Source organism: Brassica napus, chromosome A9, assembly GCF_020379485.1.
Source record: "Brassica napus cultivar Da-Ae chromosome A9, Da-Ae, whole genome shotgun sequence".
Classification (NCBI taxonomy): domain Eukaryota; kingdom Viridiplantae; phylum Streptophyta; class Magnoliopsida; order Brassicales; family Brassicaceae; genus Brassica; species Brassica napus.
In genome coordinates, this window is record NC_063442.1 from 11699356 (window position 1) to 11720377 (window position 21022).

The 21022-nt window shown below is 32.1% G+C and overlaps 3 protein-coding genes across 3 annotated transcripts; all 3 read left to right on the top strand.

Moving 5' to 3' along the window:
• Positions 1-519: 519 nt before the first annotated feature.
• LOC106434259 (alkane hydroxylase MAH1-like) lies at positions 520-2318 on the top strand. The gene has a single exon (XM_013875094.3). The coding sequence runs from the start codon at positions 710-712 to the stop codon at positions 2198-2200; it is 1491 nt and encodes a 496-aa protein (XP_013730548.2). The 5' UTR covers positions 520-709; the 3' UTR covers positions 2201-2318.
• Positions 2319-13028: 10710 nt separating this feature from the next.
• Positions 13029-14715, top strand: LOC106434261 (alkane hydroxylase MAH1-like). Its single transcript, XM_013875097.3, has one exon. It carries the CDS (start codon positions 13072-13074, stop codon positions 14560-14562), a length of 1491 nt encoding a protein of 496 aa, XP_013730551.2. The 5' UTR covers positions 13029-13071; the 3' UTR covers positions 14563-14715.
• Positions 14716-17807: 3092 nt separating this feature from the next.
• On the top strand, positions 17808-19599 carry LOC106434252 (alkane hydroxylase MAH1-like). Its single transcript, XM_048739918.1, has one exon. The coding sequence runs from the start codon at positions 18017-18019 to the stop codon at positions 19505-19507; it is 1491 nt and encodes a 496-aa protein (XP_048595875.1). The 5' UTR covers positions 17808-18016; the 3' UTR covers positions 19508-19599.
• The last annotated feature ends 1423 nt before the right edge of the window (positions 19600-21022 follow it).

The following is a 21022-nucleotide window of genomic DNA, read 5'->3' on the forward strand; positions in this document are numbered from 1 at the left end:
ATAAGGAAAATGACCAAAATAGTCTTTTTTTTTTTAAATTTTGAAAATTTAAAATTTATTTTTTATTTTTTTAAATTTAAAACTCTATCCTCAAAACCTCACCCATTAACTCTAAACTCTCAGTCTATATTAGTTAACCCTAGGGTATAAATGTATTTTTACTTTTTTAATAAAATGTTTTTGGTCATTTTTTTTATTGAATGTTATTTTTGTGACAAAAACTTAAAAATAGTTATCCTAGAGATTTTCTCTTAAATTAATTCTTAATTTGTTATAAAAATTAGGTCAAATAATTTTTTTTTCTTGAAATTATGTTTGTCAGCTTAAAAATAAAAATAGTATTGTGTTTTGTGTTTAAAAAGTTAAGACATTAATGGGGGTATCACTATCCACATTTATTTCTAATTTTAGACAAATGTACGTATTGTTTCACAACTGTTACCAACTTAACAGAAATAAAAGCTTCAATTTAATTAGATAAACAGATAGTACCGATTGGGTAGCTATGATTTTTGAATTATGCGTTACTGTTCAAGGCAAAAATGTAAATGAGTTTGAGAGGTTCGGTCCGATCCCGTCAGTTGAGTCAGGTCAGCCAGCAACATATTTTCCCACCAACATTCTGCATTTAATTGAATATCGGCTATATATAGGAAACCAACTAAACTAAGATTTTTGTATCCATATTCATAAATACATTTGTTTAAAAATGGCGATGATAGGCTTACTTGAAGTCTTCGCAGCATTCCTTTTTTTCCTAGTATTCAAACATTTCTTCCTCCCCAAGAAATCTCCCGGCCAGCCTATTCTCAAAAGCTGGCCTGTCCTCGGGATGCTTCCAGGAATGCTCCCCCATATCCCTCGTATCTTCGAGTGGACGTTCGAAGTTCTTGAGGCCACCAACTTAACTTTTTTTTTCAAAGGCCCATGGCTTAGTGGAACGGACATGCTATTCACGGCCGACCCAAGGAATATCCATCACATACTAAGCTTAAACTTTGGGAATTACCCCAAAGGACCTGAGTTCAAGAAGATCTTCGATGTTTTGGGAGACGGGATCTTAAGTGCTGATCTGGAGCTGTGGGAGGATCTGAGGAAGTCAAATCACGCCATCTTTCATCATCCAGATTTCTTGAAGCTCTCAGCAAGTAGCAATACACTCAAGTTAAAGGAAGGTCTTGTTCCTTTTCTTGATAATGCTGCTCATGAAAACATTGTCATAGACTTACAAGATGTATTCAAGAGATTCATGTTTGATACTTCTTCGATTTCGTTGACTGGTTTCGACCCAATGTCACTATCCACCGAGATGCCCGAAGTTGAGTACGGTGAAGCTACGGAAACCGGTGAAGAAGCGATCTATTATAGACATTTCAAACCGGTCATCTTGTGGAGGCTTCAAAACTGGTTGGGTATTGGACTCGAGAGGAAGATGAGGTCTTCCTTAGTGACTGTCAACCGTATGTTTGCGAAGATCATATCCACAAGAAGAGAGGAGATAAGTCGCGGCGAAGGCGAGCAATTAATGGACGCGCTAACGTATTATATAAATGTGGACACGACAAAATATAAGCTCTTGAAACCTAGTAATGATACGTTTATACGAGACGTTGCTTTCAGTTTATTGTTGGCAGGAAGGGACACGACAAGTTCAGTTCTCACTTGGTTCTTCTGGCTTCTTTCTAAGCATCCTCGTGTAATGACCAAAATCCGACAAGAGATCAACACAAAGTTTGATCCGACAGATCTAGAGAAGCTCGTGTATCTACATGCTACGTTGAACGAAACAATGAGACTTTACCCACCGGTTCCCTTTAACCACAAGTCTCCTTTAAAGTCAGATGTGCTTCCAAGCGGCCACAAAGTTAAAGCAGAATCAAAGATTGTGATCTGTATCTACGCATTGGGTAGAATGAGATCTGTATGGGGAGAAGACGCATTGGATTTTAAACCGGAGAGATGGATTTCAGAAAGTGGAGAGCTAAAACATGAACCTTCATACAAGTTCATGGCTTTTAATGCTGGTCCGAGAGCTTGCTTGGGTAAACATTTGGCTCTCCCGCAGATGAAAATAGTAGCTGTAGAGATCATACAAAACTATGACTTTAAGGTCACTGAAGGTCACAAGATTGAAGCAGTGCCTTCTATCGTTCTCCGTATGAAAAATGGTCTTAGTGTCACAGTCACTAAGAAGATGTGATTCTTATTGATAATTGGATTACTAGTATTTATGTGTTTGTTCGGCGCAAATGTCATCTAAAGTAATATTTGTAGTTGTGTTATTTGTATTATTTATAAGTGTGTCTCTATTTCTATTACTATGTTTGTTCCCCGCAAATTTGATTTTAAAATATTAAATAAAATATAAAATTTATAATTGATATTGCCAAAGTTCAGCACATATTTTACTTTGGTTTCTGTCCAGATTAGCTTTTAGGATTGAACTAGAGAATAACCATTAAAAGAATTATAAAAATGAAAAAGAAAAGAACGAAGATTACAAAATTATCGGAAGAAAATATAGGTTATTTATTGTTCATTTTCAAATTTGATGATGAATAGAATGAATTATATTTTGATCTTATGCTTCAAAATGCGAGATTATTTTTTGATTACAAAAACATATATAATAGAAATTATAATTAATTTAAATAATTTTTATTTTATTTTTTTTGTATAGCTTATGTTTAATTTAGGTACATAACTTCTTTTCGTTATTTTAAATTTGCATTTTGAAAAAAAAAACATTTAGATCCACCGTCTGCGAATATATTACTAATTTAAATACCTAAATTTTGATTAGAAATAGTTGATTCAAAGTGTTTTTTCATTTATTTTACAGTTGTAGTTACCATGAAGAAAAAATAGTATTTGTTATTTATTATTTGGCAAAACTCTCAAATAGTCTTTTTTTTTAAACACTGATTATATTAACAAAATATTACATAGGTAGGATTCATTTTTGGATTACAGTCCGGCAAGTTCTTCAAACCTCCGGAAACTAAAGCTCCAACAAAGGAGAGGCAAAGTCCCACACACGGGAAGACTAAAAGGATAATTACCAGAACCAATCTAAAATAGAAGAAGTGGGTAAACAGATCAAAATAAACCTTCACCTAAACGTGAACAATAAAGCATGATGATAAATAGAGCTTCTTTGAACAAGGCAAAGCGAGACTGCCATCCATGACTAAAACCTCTGGTTTGCGAATCCTCCTATGGTGAATAGCCCATGCAAATGAAAGACCATAGCTTCAAGCTCCAGAAGACAGAACACGACATGTTCATGAGTCATCAACTGGAAATCGATGGCGGAAATGGATTGACACGCCATAAAGAAGCTAAACTGAAGAGAAGATCTCGATCGAATCTTTTAAGTAAATGACAAGGAGTGAAACTACTCATAACCAGGAACAACCATGCTCAAGAGACTGAGAAGGTCGCAGATCGAGACCCAGAATGAGCCAAAGACAGCTTAAAATCAACATGCAAATCAATTAAACTACACATAAGGTTATAAGACAAAACCAGATCTGTAGGATACTAATATCCAACCCACTTCGACTAGATAGATCAATTAGATAGATCAACCGAACCGCTCATCCCTTCCGGAAAAGATCAGATTGAAGATCTGGAAACTATCCGTCGAGAGTAACGAGAACAAGACTAGAAGATCTAACCCGAGAAACTAAGATAGAAATAAAAATAAAGACCGGCTCCGGCTCTGTGGAAGCAACCGGAGCCGGCGAAACTGGCGAGATCAAGAGAAGAAACTTCTAGAGAGAAGGCAGAGGATTTTAGAGAGAGGTTCAACAATATGGTTAATAACTCTCAAATAGTCTTTTCAAAATTTTTGTTACAAAATAACTCTCAAAAAAGAAATAACCTAAATATTTTTTTTATTTTGAAAATTTTAATATTTATTTTTTATTTTCTTAAATTTGAAACCATATCCCCAAAATCTCACTCCTTAACACTTAACCCTAAATATAAATTAGTTAGCTCTAGGGTAAAAATGTATTTTTATTCTTTAATAAAACTTATTTTGGTTATTATCTTCATTGAGAACTATTTTTGTGACAAAAACTTGAAAAATGATATCTAAAGAATTTTTCTTTATTATTCATTCTTAAAATTGATGAGAAATATAATGAACATGGTTGTGTTACCATGAAGCCTTACAGTGGAGTTTTTGAAGAGTTTGTCATATATTCCTCGATGATATAGCAACGAGAAAAGGCACTGGTCTCAGCCTCTCAGGCTCCGCATTTTCCATCAAATTGTTTTTTTTTTCTAAAAAGTTTTCATATATTTTTTTTTGTCATTTTTTTCGACTTACAACAACTAGAAATTAAAAAGAAACTAAAAATTAAAAATAGAACCACCAAGGTGAGCACCGGTTTACCAAAATTGGGATTGGATCTTGAAACCCTAAATCCACGGTAGAGAGAACAAAAGTGATGACGGCCACCGCTGAATAGAAACCGCCTGAACATTCCTTCGAATAAGCAGTACGTCGACTGCAAATCCTTTTTCATCAAAATAGAAACCGCCAGAATACATTAGTTTATATGTGTAATACTATTTTATATAAATATTTTCCTCTTTGAAATTCTTTTAATGTTTACATCATTTACTAATTCATTTTCTATATTCATTTTATACTTTAAACTATTTCAGATTATAAATTTACTACACAATATAGATATAGTAAAAATATGCAAATTATCATAAATTTATATGTATATTTAAATAATTCTAGTGGAGTTTTTTTATAAAACAGGAAATGATATGATGATTGATTTTTTTTATTGTTATCATATCTTCATAAATAATAAAATATTGCGATATATATTTTATATAAAAAATATATACTGTATTTATAACTTCAATCATTTTATTTTTATATTAAAAGTTTGTTTTTCAAAAATAGCCTTTTGGCCAAAAGAAGCCTGAGCACGGCTCTGTCGACGACGCAACCATATATAAATGACCTGATGAGGTGAAGTGCTGGAAATAAGACGTCAGTCTTGAAGGTGCAGGTTCCATCCATAATGATTTCAGAAAGGCTAGTTTTGCCATGGTCATAAAACGAGAGGATATCAAGGAACTTGGCTTTTGCATATAGCATTTCAGCAAGTATAAACCTTGCATGCAGGAGTGTCAAAATGAGCTATAGCTCATTATCTAACTCAGTTCAGCTTTTTTATTCATGAACATGATCTCTATATTTTAAATTCATTTAATAAATGAGTTTAGTGATCGAGTTTAAATTAGATCACGAGTTATATGAATGATCTTTGATGAACATGAACTGGCTCATGAGCTTGTTCATTTTTATACTTACAATTATATATAATATATTTATATATACTATATTTGGATAACTTCTATTTTTTTATATAAAAAATAGATAATTTCTATATCTATCATATATGCCTTCTAAAATTAAAATGTCAAACCAAATCTTATAAGAAGATAATATCTATATTAATCATATTTGTCTTCTAAAATTAAAATGTAAAACATACATATAAGACATTGAAGATAAATTATCTCAAGACTCTCACGAAGAATAAGGATTTGGATCATTGGTTTTGCTTTAGTTTAATTTATATTAGGTGTTGTCTTTTAATTTTTGTCTTGTATTGGTTTTTATTTAGTGTTTAATATTTATGTTTTGGATTTTTTAATATTTAAATTTTGAACAATAATATAGAAGTTATTCTATCACTATTTTATTTTATAATTATTATTTTTATTTAGATCACGAGTTAGCTCATTTAACTCATGATCTAGATGATATGAGTTCGAGTTTACATATTGAATCTCATATAATAAATGAGTTGAGCTGAGCTAGCTCATGAAAGAACCGAGCTCACTGTGAGCTGAGCTGAGTTGAGCGAGCTAGCTCATTTTGACACCCCTACTTGCATGTGGTATAGGTTTTTAGAGAAGTTTTTAAAACCGGGAGGATTTGATACATGGACTATTGAAGCCACATCAGGACACATCATATGAAAGAGAGAGAGAGAGAGAGAGAGAGAGAGAGAGAGAGAGAGAGAGAGAGAGAGAGAGAGAGAGAGAGAGAGAGAGAGAGAGAGAGAGAGAGAGAGAGAGAGAGAGAGAGAGAGAGAGAGAGAGAGAGAGAGAGAGAGAGAGAGAGAGAGAGATCTATTTATCTATACCTATATTATCTCTGCAAAGTGATTTTCGATCCAAGCTCTCACGTTAAAATTTAGTTTAGTTAAAGTCATTGTTATTTCTAATAAATAACTAAATTTATTAATAATATTATATTGTTAATTATAAAATTAATATAATAATAATTGGCCAAAAATTAAAAATGAATTTTGAATTCATTAGATTAGATAATTGATATCAAAAACAACCAAAAATAAAAATGTATTTTATAATTTAAAAGATAATTACTATATTTTTTTGTTATCCAAAATAAGATATTTTATTCATAAAATAAAATATTAAAAACAGAAAGATGCATGATTAAATATTTATCAAGTAAAAATTTTAATATTATATAATACAACATTGAATACTGAGTGATTTTAATTTTTTATTAATAATGAATGTAGCGTATAAAGAATTTTTTTAAATATTTTTAATATGTGATTGTTTTTTAAAAATGCAATAATGATTATATATTTTGATATTTTATATATAAATAATATTATTTTTGCTTAAACTTTTTAAAAACAAAAAAGAATTATCATGATAGTGTTTGAATTAGTAAAACATATACTAATAAGTAACTGTCAGATGGTTATTCTCGCATAGATGGACAAAACACATAGTAAGAATATAAACAAGTACTCTTTCATTCTAAAATCATGGAATAGTTTGTTATTCTTCTTTCTCTAGACTCTGAAATTTCTTTCTCCTTTGTGATTGCTAGGAGAATCTAAACTATTAAAACTGAAGTACATTTTGAATTTAACCCTGACTTTTTTCAGCAATAATTATTATTGCATGCCACTGACTTAGACCATTTGTATTAAATTATCAAACCACCTCAATTTAATTTATTTATTAATAGATCATCATTATAACCTTAACCTATCATAACTTTTTACAACATTTGAAAAATCTCCAAATATCCAATCTATGCTTCATGCATCATGCCTACCATTGAGTGCTCCATTATTGATCCATTGTTCAAAAACGCGGGCTAGGAAGCCCGCTAATCACCGGAAACACGCAAATCATACTACATCCTTGGCGGATTGCTGATAATAGGCCAGTAAATCGGAAGATGAAAGTACTCAATGTTTTCATGGTTTTAATGTTTAATATCGCACATGTGTCTTAGATTTGATGTATTCTCTTTAAAACTTACAAGAATAATGAGAAAATCTGTGAAACCGAGAAAAAAAATAAAAGAGCGGCTGGATGTTACACAGAAATCGCAGTGGGAGGTTGAAGATAAGGTTAATTTTGTCATTTCCTAAATCATTTAACCTAATTATTTTTACAAAAATTGACAAATTGGGCGCAAACGCACATTTAAACCCGGGTCTATTTGTATTTAGTCAACGCCTCTAACCACTAGACTATGATACAACAACACAAAACAAGCACATGATTAATATATATACCCATCTCATATTAATTAATTGATTCGCACTAGACCCTACCCGACCGAACACATTTCACCTAACAAAATATAATTCCTATTTATAGGTATGCAATTAACAAAATGTAAATCATATACAAAGATTCCTATTAACAACCTTAATCAGTAGTGCTTTCATATTATCTTTTTCGCGACTCACCATTATTTTGAATTCCTTTTGGTTAAAATTTTGTATAAATACGATGTAATTGCACATACTAGGAATATCCAAGCACATGTGTGTGATTAAAAGCCTTATGATATTTTATATATTAATTTATTTTTATATTTCGAAAAAATTAAAGTATATTATTAGAATTTATATATTATATATTAAATTTTTTATACATTTTGAGAAAATTAAAGTATATATGAATTTTAAACCCTTCAAAAATAATTTAAACGGATTATCTGAATCCGAACTGAACCTGGACTGAAATTTATAAATACATGAATATGGTTGAAATCTTCAACTAAAAAATTTGAAATCCATATAGATCCGAACCAAACCCAAGTGGATACCTGAATCTGAATGAATACAAGCATCCTATAGATACATTTGAAAAAGATAACCAATTATATTTGATTTATAAAAAATAAAACAAATGTTCGCGCGGATCAAAGTTTTGTTTGTTCATTAGGTTTGAAGATCATTCTTAAATCAAGATCTTCTACATCTGAGCTACAAATCATTGTTTTATGAATGGTGATTTGATTCAATAGTGGAATCATACGGATTAAAGCTATCATTCAGACAATTCAGCGTGGTGTAGAAAAACCAGCTTCTCTAGATCAGTAGGATAAAACTTTGTGTCGGTTTCATGTCGGATCTTGGTCATAACTTGAGGATGTTTTGAGAGAAGCCAGAAGAACCAAGTGAATGATGAGCTTGCAGTATCCCTTAAAGCTAACAAAAGACTCAATCATGCTTAGGAGTAAAAATGCTTATGATAAGATAGACTTTGATAGGAAGAAACAACCTCATTTTCAAAATATAAATGCAATTTGATCTTATTATATATATATATATATATTTTTTTTTTCTTTTTTTTTTTGAAACATTCATGCCTTTTTTGAACAACCAAATGCTTATATTAAAGGTTCAATGGGCTAAGTCAGTTATAACCGAAGGAAAACTCAACGGTAAACTGGTAGACGAAAAAAACTAAGACAAGACGAAAGATAGATGTGGCTAAACAGAGAAGAAACCCAAAGAGAAGCTTCACTTGTAGCCCTAAAGCCCACGTTCGAAGGAACACACAAACATTGAAAATCGACTTTGAAGAACCCAACAAATCGATTTTAAAAATGGTTGAAACCTGTCTGTGAAGATGCCTGGATCGCTGGAGGGACCAGAGGCTGTCGCGGGCAGGACTCTAAAAGTTCGCCAGAGAAGGTGGAAGCCCTCTCCAGCCGGAAAGTGAAAGTCGTCACAACAGCTTGAGGGACGGTGGCAGTGGTTTGCACTGACAGAGATCAGACCGTGTAGAGGGGAGGTGACGGAGACACGAGTTTGACTCGAGATAGAGGCGGTGACGGCATCATGCGTAGATCTGGCCGACAACCCGTCGTTAACGCTTCTGCAGACAATAAGATCATGGATCTGATGAAAAAGGATCTCAACGCGCCAATGAAGACCTGTTGAGTAGGGTACAACATGAGCAAGACTTCCGAGAACCTACGATAAAGAAAATAGCTCCGGTTTGAAGGTCACATAGTTGACTTACAGAACCGTCGATTGAGACGGCGTAATGTGATGGAGGCACAACAATAATGGAGTAGCTAGTAGATCTGGCAAGAAAACAATCTTGCACAATAGTTCTTTAGCCGCATATACGACTCTGTGAAGAACCGTCATGTTTGAAACAAACATAGTGTGATAGAGACGCAGCGATGACATAGTGATCAAATCTGGCGAATCCACATTCTTGCATAGTAGATACGGCAAAGAGGAAAGGGGTGGGTAAAACAGGGGACGAGGCGAGGAAGCCGGTGATGTCAAGAGGCGGAGTGGAAGTGGAGAGGTGGCGAAGACACAGCTCCCGTACAATAAATGTAAATGTTAGCTGAACTGGATTTGAAATAGGGCTCTCATAAGCCAGAATATGGGCTTGGCCCAACCAAACACAATCACAAGCAAAGGCCATAGCTATATCGGAGCTTCCTGATTTGTAGACGGTAGAAGCGCGCATGTCAAAGTTTACGCCGGTGGTGGGTACGTTGCGGTGACCAACAGGAGGGCCACGGTCGATGGTCAGAGCAGTTAGCGGGAGTGATAGATCTGGTGTTGGAGCTTTAACAGTCCTAACGGAGGAAGAAAAACGGTGACGAATGCGGTGGGTGGAGATGGCATTCCGGGAGCGCAGTGGGTGGAGACAGCGAGCGGCAGAGATGAAGGTGAATATTGTGATGGTGCTTGAGTACAACCAGAGCGAGCCTAAACGAATTGGTATTGTCGAGGAGGGAAGAAGATACGGAGCAGAATAAAAGGGAACCAGACTAAATAAAACAGCGGAGATGGAGTGAACGATGAAAAAAGTAATGAATGGAGTTGAACAGCGTCGACGCCGGAGAGCCAAGCCGCTGCCAGCATCGGAGAAAGCTAGCAAAAACGGCGCCTTAGATTCTGTGCCCGAGAGAGATTCAAAACTAGGGTATGCATGCCTTTATCTTAAAATATTGCTATTGAGCCTCTAATACGTTTTGAAAATAAAACAGGAGAGCTGCGTATTGTTCTATCTTTACTTGAATCACTTGGTATTGGATTTGCATGTGACCGCACCTGTATTACATGATGCACAGATTAAGCGATGATTCTTCCGTTTCTATTTTAGACTGTCCATCTAACCAAATTTGAAAATATTTATTTAATATTAAATTATATTCAAAATAATTATGCAATACATAAATTTATAAATATATAAACTATAATATTTCACAAATATAGATTAACAATTTGATCCGGTCTAGAATCTAGATCATGTGGCACTCAGTTTAAGACAAACACAGTAAATGAGTTTGAGGGGTTTGGTCCGATCCGGTCAGTTGAGCTAGATCAGCCATGAACAATTTCCAACCAACTTTCTGCATTTAATTGAATCTAGGTTAGTATAAACTCCATCCGTTTCATAAAGATATTTTTTAATGTTTTCACACATATTAAGAAAACACATTAAATCACTATAATAAATGTATTGTTTTATGTAATTTTCAATTTTCTATAATTTTTAACCAATAATAATTCAATAAGTCAATTAATTTTCTTGAAAATCACATTTTTAATAGAAAATACAAAAAGCCTATTTTTGTGAAATAATTTTTTTCTAAAACATCTAACTTAGCGAAATAGAAAGAGTAGCAAACAACTTAACGAAGATTATTGTATCAATAGTGTTTCGTAGCTTTCATTTTTTCATTGTATTCAACTGTTCCTTCCTCCACAAGAAATCCCACGGCCAACCAGTTCTCAAGAAGTTCTATTTCTAACTTCTCATATCTTCGACCAGACCTTCGAAGTTCTTGAGGCCACCAATCTAACTTTTTCTTTCAAAGGGCCATGACCGGATCATAATCCTATTTCTAATTGGTTTAAGAGAACCAAATCTAGTTCTAACGGGTTTAAATATATAATAAACCAAATACATTTAAAATAGACCAATATGGTCGTGGCTAATATTTTAAGCCAATCATAAACCAAGTTGGTTGTCCTTCCACTTTTTAAGTCGATAAAGACCTTTTTCGACCAACAATTTATTGGGCTCGTTCCACTTCAACTCTTGTCTGGACATTGTTCTTCTAGACCCATTTGGTTGATGAAAATGCACTATTTTCAACTTTGGATCTTCAACTTCCATTTCTAATTCTCAACCATTTCGGCTAGACTAGTCCATCTCTAGACCATGCCTGCTTATGAATTTCATTTCCAGTCCTTACATGTTTCCCTGGCTCATTTCCTGATCAAGGAGGTTGCTTATTGGTCGTCCATGCTTGTTCAAAGTCCATGCTTGATAAAGGCGGTACCAGTGCCCATACCTTTTCTCGGTTCAATGCCTTGTGGATCAAGTTTATTAGCTTTCCATAAAGTACATTAGGACATGCCTTGACCCATTATCTAGTTGGTTCTTCCATGATCTTCAGACCTTTGAAATTGAGCCTTATCCAAGTAGCACTATATATATTATAAGTTTAATATGTTTCTTTTGATTTATTCTAGATTTAAATTTTGGGAGCAAGATAGATTTTCATGTTGATTCACTAAAAAATAGAAATTGAGTTATTGTTAGATAAAATTCTATCGATATGATTAGATTTATAATAATAATTATTTAATCATTTATAATATTAAATTAATTCTTAGTTTGTTATAAAAATGAGGTCAAATATTTTTTTCTTGAAATTATGTTTGTCAACTTGAAATTAAATATTTTTTTGAAAATTATTTAACTAACTTTATAAATAAAAAATATTATTTTGTCTTAGACATCTCCAATGGTTGGCTTCATTTTATGCTTCAAAAGTTCACTTTATTCAAAACGAAGCAGATATATGAAGCACATCTTCTCCAATGGTATGCTTCATTTATTTCTTGTAAAAGAAATATTCCAAATATATTTCATGTCCGCTTTATGATTAATTATTAATAACATCTTGTATTTTTTAATATTTACTAGTTTTACCCAACTATTTTATTTTTAACAATAATCCAACACAGTTATTATAGATTCAACATTATCATATAATAAAATTATTACACATAAGAACAACAACAATACTAGATATTAAGTGTTACTTTATGTTGTATTAAGTATTTTATGTTTAGTTTGGTGTTATCAATCATGTATTTCACTTTTATATTAATAATTTAATGTTATCTTTCATTTAATATATGTTTTAAAATATTTAGTATCATAAATTAAATAAATTTATATAATAAATAAATAAATAAAATTAATTGGGTTATATTTATTAATATAGTTTATTTTGTCAAAAAGTAAAAACAAACAAAAATTAAAAACCAATTTATAGTTTAGAAAGTTCAGCTTAAAAATGAAGCAATGAACAGTATAATTTAGAAAGTTCAGCTTAGAAAGTTCAGCTTAATGGGGTATCACTTTCCACATTTATATTTAATTTTAGACACATGTACGTATTGTTTCACAACTGTTACCAGCGTAACCGAAATAAAAGTTTCAATTTAATTAGATAAAAAGATAGTACCGAACTACCGATTAGTTAGCTATGATTTTTGAATTATGCGTTACTGTTCAAGACAAAAATGTAAATGAGTTTGAGAGTTCGGTCCGACACCGTCAGTTGAGTCAGGTCAGCCAGCAACATATTTTCCCACCAACATTCTGCATTTAATTGAATATCGGCTATATATAGGAAACCAACTAAACTAAGATTTTTGTATCCATACTCATAAATACATTTGTTTAAAAATGGGGATGATAGGCTTACTTGAAGTCTTCGCAGCATTCCTTTTTTTCCTAGTATTCAAACATTTCTTCCTCCACAAGAAATCTCCCCGCCAGCCTATTCTCAAAAGCTGGCCTGTCCTCGGGATGCTTCCAGGAATGCTCCCCCATATCCCTCGTATCTTCGAGTGGACGTTCGAAGTTCTTGAGGCCACCAACTTAACTTTTTTCTTCAAAGGCCCGTGGCTTAGTGGAACGGACATGCTATTCACTGCCGACCCAAGGAATATCCATCACATACTAAGCTTAAACTTTGGGAATTACCCCAAAGGACCTGAGTTCAAGAAGATCTTCGATGTTTTGGGAGACGGGATCTTAAGTGTTGATCTGGAGCTGTGGGAGGATCTGAGGAAGTCAAATCATGCCATGTTTCACCATCCAGATTTCCTGGAGCTGTCAGTAAGTAGCAATACAAGTAAGTTAAAGGAAGGTCTTGTTCCTTTTCTTGATAATGCTGCTCATGAAAAAATTGTTATAGACTTACAAGATGTGTTCAAAAGATTCATGTTTGACACTTCTTCGATTTTGATGACTGGTTACGACCCAATGTCGCTATCCATCGAGATGCCCGAAGTTGAGTTCGGTGAAGCTGCGGAAACTGGTGAAGAAGCGATCTATTATAGACATTTCAAACCGGTCATCTTGTGGAGGCTTCAAAACTGGTTGGGTATTGGACTCGAGAGGAAGATGAGGTCTTCCTTGGTGACTGTCAACCGTATGTTTGCGAAGATCATATCCACAAGAAGAGAGGAGATAAGTCGCGGGGAAAGGAAGCAATCAGCGGACGCGTTAACATACTATATGAATGTGGACACGACCAAATATAGGCTCTTGAAACCAAGTAACGATACGTTTATAAGAGATGTTGCTTTCAGTCTTGTGTTGTCAGGAAGGGACACCACAAGCTCAGCTCTCACTTGGTTCTTCTGGCTTCTCTCTATGCATCCTCAAGTTTTGTCCAAGATCCGGAAAGAGATCAACACTAAGTATGATCCTACAGATCTAGAGAAGCTCGTGTATCTACATGCTGCATTGTCCGAAACAATGAGACTCTATCCACCACTTCCCTTTAACCATAAGTCTCCTGCAAAGCCAGATGTACTTCCAAGCGGGCACAAAGTTGAAGCGAATTCTAAAATCGTGATATGTATTTATGCATTGGGAAGAATGAGATCTATATGGGGTGAAGACGCATTGGATTTTAAACCAGAGAGATGGATTTCAAAAGGTGGAGAGCTAAAACATGAACCTTCATACAAGTTCATGGCTTTTAATGCTGGTCCGAGGGCTTGCTTGGGTAAACATTTGGCTCTCCTGCAGATGAAGATAGTAGCTGTGGAGATCATACAAAACTATGACTTTAAGGTCACTGAAGGTCACAAGATTGAAGCAGTCCCTTCTATCGTTCTCCGTATGAAACATGGTCTTAATGTCACTGTCACTAAACAGATATGATTCTTCTTGATAATTGGGTTACTGGTATTAATAAGTGTTTGTTAGGCGCAAATATCATTTAAAGTATATTGTATAATTGTTGTGCTATTGCCCTATTTGTATGATTTATATGTGTGTCGCTATTTGTATTATTTTAAAGTGTGTCGCTATTCATTCTATTAAATGTTTGTTCCCCGTAAATATTATTTAAGAAAAATAAAAATTTCAGTTTCAAAAAAAAAAAAACCTATTGTAACTTTTTATGATTGAATATTGCCAAATAAGTTGAGTACATATTTTAAATCCGTTTCACTCCATTTTGCTATACTTTTAGGCTGAAACTCGTGACCATTTAAAGAAAATGAAAATAAAAAAATCAAGATGAACAAAACTTATAGGAATGAGAAATATGTTGTGAATAAAAGAAGAGAAAAAAAATTGTATTTTGTATTTGATGATATATATATTATTATTTGATAAATGAATTTACTTACTTATCATCTTCATGATTTTAGGAAAAGTTATTAGTTTAATTAATATTTTTATTTTAATATAATATTTAAGATAATTAATAAACATTAACCTATTCAACCGATATATATATACTATTATTTTTTAAAAACTATTTTAATATATATATATAATTATATGACATTTATTACAGTTAGTTAATAAATACATATTAACAATAATATCATAATTACATATATCTTATATTTAGAGTATCTCCAATGTATTACTCATTTTTTTACTCCAAAATGGTGTAACTCCAAAATGGAATTGGGTTTTACTCCAATGTATACTCCATTTTTTACTCAAAAAAAATATTCACAAATGATTCCTTTTTTATTTAGTTAATAATTGTTAGTAGTACCTTCAACTTATAAAAATTTAACAATTAACCCAACTATTTTATATTTACAAAACTTTCATAAAAATATATTTTATTTAAGTTAAATATTTATTAATGAAAATACAGTTAGAGCTTTTCTTCCAACTTCAATTGGTGTAATTTTCATCATATGCAATTTTTCTAATTCAAAAACAAATTATGCATTAGAAGAACATAAAGAAGATAACAATTTTTTTGTAATTTAAATTATGTACTTGATCCAAATGTTTGTACATATATTAAGTTTAACAAGTATAAATGTTATCAATCGAAATATTGACCCACAAGATATATAAACTCATCTATTCCGTTTGAACGAAACTTCAACGATTCCAACAACAGTTTACAGAATTATTAAATCACTTATTTGTATTATATTATATTACATTATATTATAGATTATTTATGTTTAGTTTTGATTTTTATTAGTGTATGCATATTTTATGTAAAACTATTAAATAATATTTTATGGAGTATTATATTTATTTTCATGTTATTGTATTATTTTAAATAATATTTAAGTGTGAAAAAAATATTCAAAATTAAAAGGATTATTTCAAAAATAAAAAAAATTCAACTCAAAAATAGAGTAATAGGCAAGATTACTCCATAAATGGAGTAACCCTAGCCATTACTTTATTTTAGAGTTGAATATAGAGTAGGATTGGTGAAGATTTTACTCAAAAATGAAGTTTGAAGTCAAAAATAGAGTAGGGTTGGAGATGCCTTTAGTTTATGGTTTTACTTACTAACACTATAGCCAGTTTTTTATTCTTGTTGAAAATATTGATCCAAGTAACTATTACAATATTATAATATTAATTTAACATTTTTATTTAATTTAACAATTTAAATATTTATAAAAATAAACTTTAGAATTTTAAATAATTAGGTATATATATATATTAGTCAGTACAAGGTCTGAACCATCACTAGTTAATTAATATATATAGGGATACAATATCTTAGAGAATAAACAAATCTTTAGATACAAGTTTATTTAGAATATTAATCTATAAGATAATCTCTATATAATAAACATCCATATCTAAAAAACGTTTTTTGACATCAACATAAACATTCATATCTAATATTTATAATACAACTTTTATGTGTCTATTATACAAATATTTTCTAAATCGCGTAAGTTGTTGTCTTGTCAAAAATCTTAAGAGAAAAATAGATCTTGATCCGTACATTCGTGCGAGTGTTATTCTTTCTATAATAAAATATTCTAAATTATATAACATAAATTTTTTATTTGTAAATATTATTATGTAGCAATACTATTTTACATAACTTTATGTTTTGTTTCTAAAATTTGAAATATATATGGAGATTAAATTAAACTGAACCTATATAAATAGAGTTGAATATTTTTTGGGATACTATTGAAAAAAACAAAACTTATTTTTTTAAAAACTATAATATTTTGTACTTGCAAAATAATTTTGTAGTCAAGATCATATTTGAGAAATTGCTTGAAGTACACCAAGTTGGATATCATTTTTTCTTAACTCAATTAAAGATATCCTGATATTTAGGTTTAAAATGCAATATCCGTAAAAAAAAAAAGCAAATCACAAATATCAATATTTATAGGAACGGATATCCAATATAATCTGTTATATGCATATATATATAATTAAAGAATTATGTATAAGTTATATATAAATTTTACAATATTTTTGTTTTTAAATAATTTCATTTTAAGAATTTTATTTTTCATGTATTATTTTGAAAAAAAATGTCATTTAATATTAATTAACAGTATTTTTATATATTTATCAACCACCTTTATATACTTTCACATACCCATACATGTGAACATTGACGTGAGCACTTTATAACTAAGTATTTACCACAACTAAAATATCTAATTTTTTTGAAAGTTAAAATATTCTTTTTCTTAATGCTTCTTTCACTATCGACCAAATTGTAGTAAAATGATTTGTCTTAATAATTTTTTTTTCTTTTTTTTTAACTATTATCCGTTTAGAAACTATAATATGAAACTATTGGTTCGTCATCACGACTATCTAAGATTCATAACTTGAAAACAAACAAATAATAGTAATTTTTGATTATCACAAGAAAAAAAAAACTAAAAACATCAAACATTTTAACCGAACAACCCAAATAAATATTGATTTAAAATGATAGTTATATTTTTTGAGATTAAAAACAAAAAAGAAACAATCTAAAACCAAACTGATATCGAGATTAAACAGATTAATGTCTCCTTATTAAAAAAATAACGAAACTAATAATCACATTCCGCGGATTATTATTTAGTATAATTGAAATAAAGATCAACCATGTCTGACAAAAAAATAAAATAATAGATCAACCATGTAATTGGGTCTAGTCATCTAAATCACGTGGCACTCAGTTTAAGACAAAAGAATAAATGATTTTTGGGGATTTGGTCCGATCCGGTCAGTTGAGCTAGGTCAGCCAGGAACATTTTCCAAGAAACTTCTGCATTTAATTGAACTTAAGTTATATAGCAAACCAACTTAACTAAATGGCGATGATAGGTTTACCTATGGTACCTACACTTCAAAATTCTGTAGTCTAAAAATGGCGATGATAGGCTTACCTGAAGTCTTCGTAGCATTCATTTCTTTCCTTGTATTCAACTGTTCCTTCCTCCTCAAGAAATCTCAGAGCCAGCCTATTCTCAAGAACTGGCCTTTCTTTGGGATGCTTCCAGGAATGCTCGCCCATATCCCTCGTATTTTTGACTTCTCCGTCGAGGTTCTCGAGGCCACCAATCTAATTTTTTCTTTCAAAGGGCCATGGCTTAGTGGTACCGACATGCTATTCACGGCCGACCCATGGAATATTCATCACATACTAAGCTTAAACTTTGGCAATTACCCTAAAGGACCTGAGGCTAAGAAGATCTTCAATGCTCTCGGAGATGGAATCTTAAGTGCTGATATGGAGCTGTGGGAGAATCTGAGGAAGTCAAATCACGCCATCTTTCATCATCCAGATTTCCTGAAGCTGTCAGTAAGTAGCAATACAATTAAGCTAAAGGAAAGTCTTATTCTTTTTCTTGATAATGCTGCTCATGAAAAAATTATCATAGACTTACAAGATGTGTTCAAGAGATTCATGTTTGATACTTCTTCGATTTTGATGACTGGTTATGACCCAATGTCACTGTCCATTGAGATGCCAGAAGTTTTGTTCGATGAAGCTGTGGAAACAGGTGAAGAAGCTATCTATTATAGATATTTCAAACCGGTGATCTTGTGGAGACTTCAAAGCTGGCTTGGTATTGGACTTGAGGGGAAGATGCGAACTTATTTGGCGGCTTTCAATCGTAGGTTTGCAAAGATCATATCTTCTAGAAGAGAGGAGATGAGCCGGGGGAAAAGAAAACAATCAGTGGACGTGTTAACGTATTATATGAATGTGGATACGACCAAATATAAGCTCTTGAAACCGAATAATGATAAGTTTATACGAGACGTTGTTTTCAGTCTATTGTTGGCAGGAAGGGACACTACAAGCTCAGTTCTCACTTGGTTCTTTTGGCTTCTTTCTAAGCATCCTCAAGTTTTGACCAAGATCCGGAAAGAGATCAACACTCAGTATGATCCTACAGATCTAGAGAAGCTCGTGTATCTACATGCTGCATTGTCCGAAACAATGAGACTCTACCCACCACTTCCCTTTAACCATAAGTCTCCTGCAAAGCCAGATGTACTTCCAAGTGGGCACAAAGTTGAAGCAAATTCAAAAATTGTGATATGTATTTATGCATTGGGAAGAATGAGATCTATATGGGGAGAAGACGCATTGGATTTTAAACCAGAGAGATGGATTTCAGACAGTGGTAATCTAAGACATGAACCTACATACAAGTTCATGGCTTTTAATGCCGGTCCGAGAGCTTGCTTGGGTAAAAATTTGGCTCTAATGCAGATGAAGATAGTGGCTGTGGAGATAATACAAAAGTATGACTTTGAGGTCACGAAAGGTGACAAGATCAAACCAGTCCCTTCTGTCATTCTCCGTATGAAACATGGTCTTAGTGTCAAAGTCACTAAGAAGATATGATTCCTATCAATGATAGGGCCACTACTGGTATTACCAGTGTTTGTTCTGCGAAAATAACTTTATTAATCTATTATTTATGAGAGCATGATTAATAGGGGTTTTTAGGATGAGGTTTTTAGCAAAATATAAGAAACCGTCTCTTAACTTTCAACTAAAAAGGCTAAGAACCGGCTTTTAAACTTCCGCAAAGAACCTCACCCTGAAAACCCCTCATTAATCATGCTCTGCTCTGAATGTGTTGCTATTTGTATTATTAATCGTTTGTTCCGCCTAAACAAAAAAGAATAATAGTTAACCAAGTCCAATTTAATTTGGAGGAAGTTTTATATATGTTTACCATTTTCATGGTACCATTATTCATCTTTATTACTCCCTCCGTTTTATAAAATGTGATGTTTTGAAGAGTTATTGATGTTTCAAAATATATGATGTTTGATATTTTTTAATTAGTTTAAAGTTCATTGAAAAATGTGTGACAAATGATGTTTTATAGTATTTTTGATGATTGGTTGGATTAGATTTATTTTATATTTTTAGTGTTACTTTTTTAAGAAAATGTGTATGTTTTAATTATTGTGCCTTCATCCAAAATATCAAACTATTTTGGAACAGAGAGGGTATCACTAAAGGGATATTTTCAAAAATACATTATTTATTAAGTGGCAAAAGATTCAAACCTTTGTTTTCTATATATAAGATAAATATTTTAAAATAAAAAAAAATATTTTTTTTTAATGTTTTCGAATTATACTTTTTCAAATTTGAACTTTTTTATAAAAAAAAATTTGAATTTGTTTTTTTTGATTTTTTGTGTCAAATTTTCTTTTTGAAAACTGAAAATTCTGTTTGAAAATATTTTTTTTAAACTATATTTTTTAAGTATTTATATATATATTTATTATAATCTTAAATTTCACATTTCAAAAACCTTACCATATCTCTCAACTCTAAACACTAAAACTACATTAGTTAATCTTAATGGTATCAATATTTTTTACCTTTCGTTAAAAATGAGAGTAAAAATGGTTAGTGTAAACATGAAAGATGGTACTATGGAAAGGAAATACAAAACACCAAACGGTGCGTTTAGCTCTGAGGGGGATTTTGTGGAGATTAGGGTTTTGGTTCTAAACTTCGCCAAGCCATCGGTTCCGGCGCCGCCATAATGCCTCTGCCGGAGGTTGTGGCTGTTACAGATTCTCGGCAAGATGGTCTCACACAGAATTCACAAAAACCAGCTCCGTTAACTCGCTCGTGGGTGAAGGTCGCCCAACAAAATCAAAAAGAATTAACAAAATACGATGTTCAAATCAAGATGGAGGATGGTATCGGATCTGTAGAGATTCCAGATGAAGTCTTCAAGGACCCTCAACCCCTTTGGGAGGACTTTCTGATCGGAAAGTTTTTGGACAAAGCCCCACATATTGGGAAAGTTCACGCAATCGTTAATAAGATTTGGGCTTCCGACAAGTCACAAATGGTAGAGGTTTATGAGATAAACCCTACAACTATGAA

Coding starts and splice junctions, on each gene's coding strand:
- LOC106434259 (XM_013875094.3), top strand. CDS start 710: ATGGCGATGATAGGCTTACTTGAAGTCTTCGCAGCATTCCTTTTTTTC.
- LOC106434261 (XM_013875097.3), top strand. CDS start 13,072: ATGGGGATGATAGGCTTACTTGAAGTCTTCGCAGCATTCCTTTTTTTC.
- LOC106434252 (XM_048739918.1), top strand. CDS start 18,017: ATGGCGATGATAGGCTTACCTGAAGTCTTCGTAGCATTCATTTCTTTC.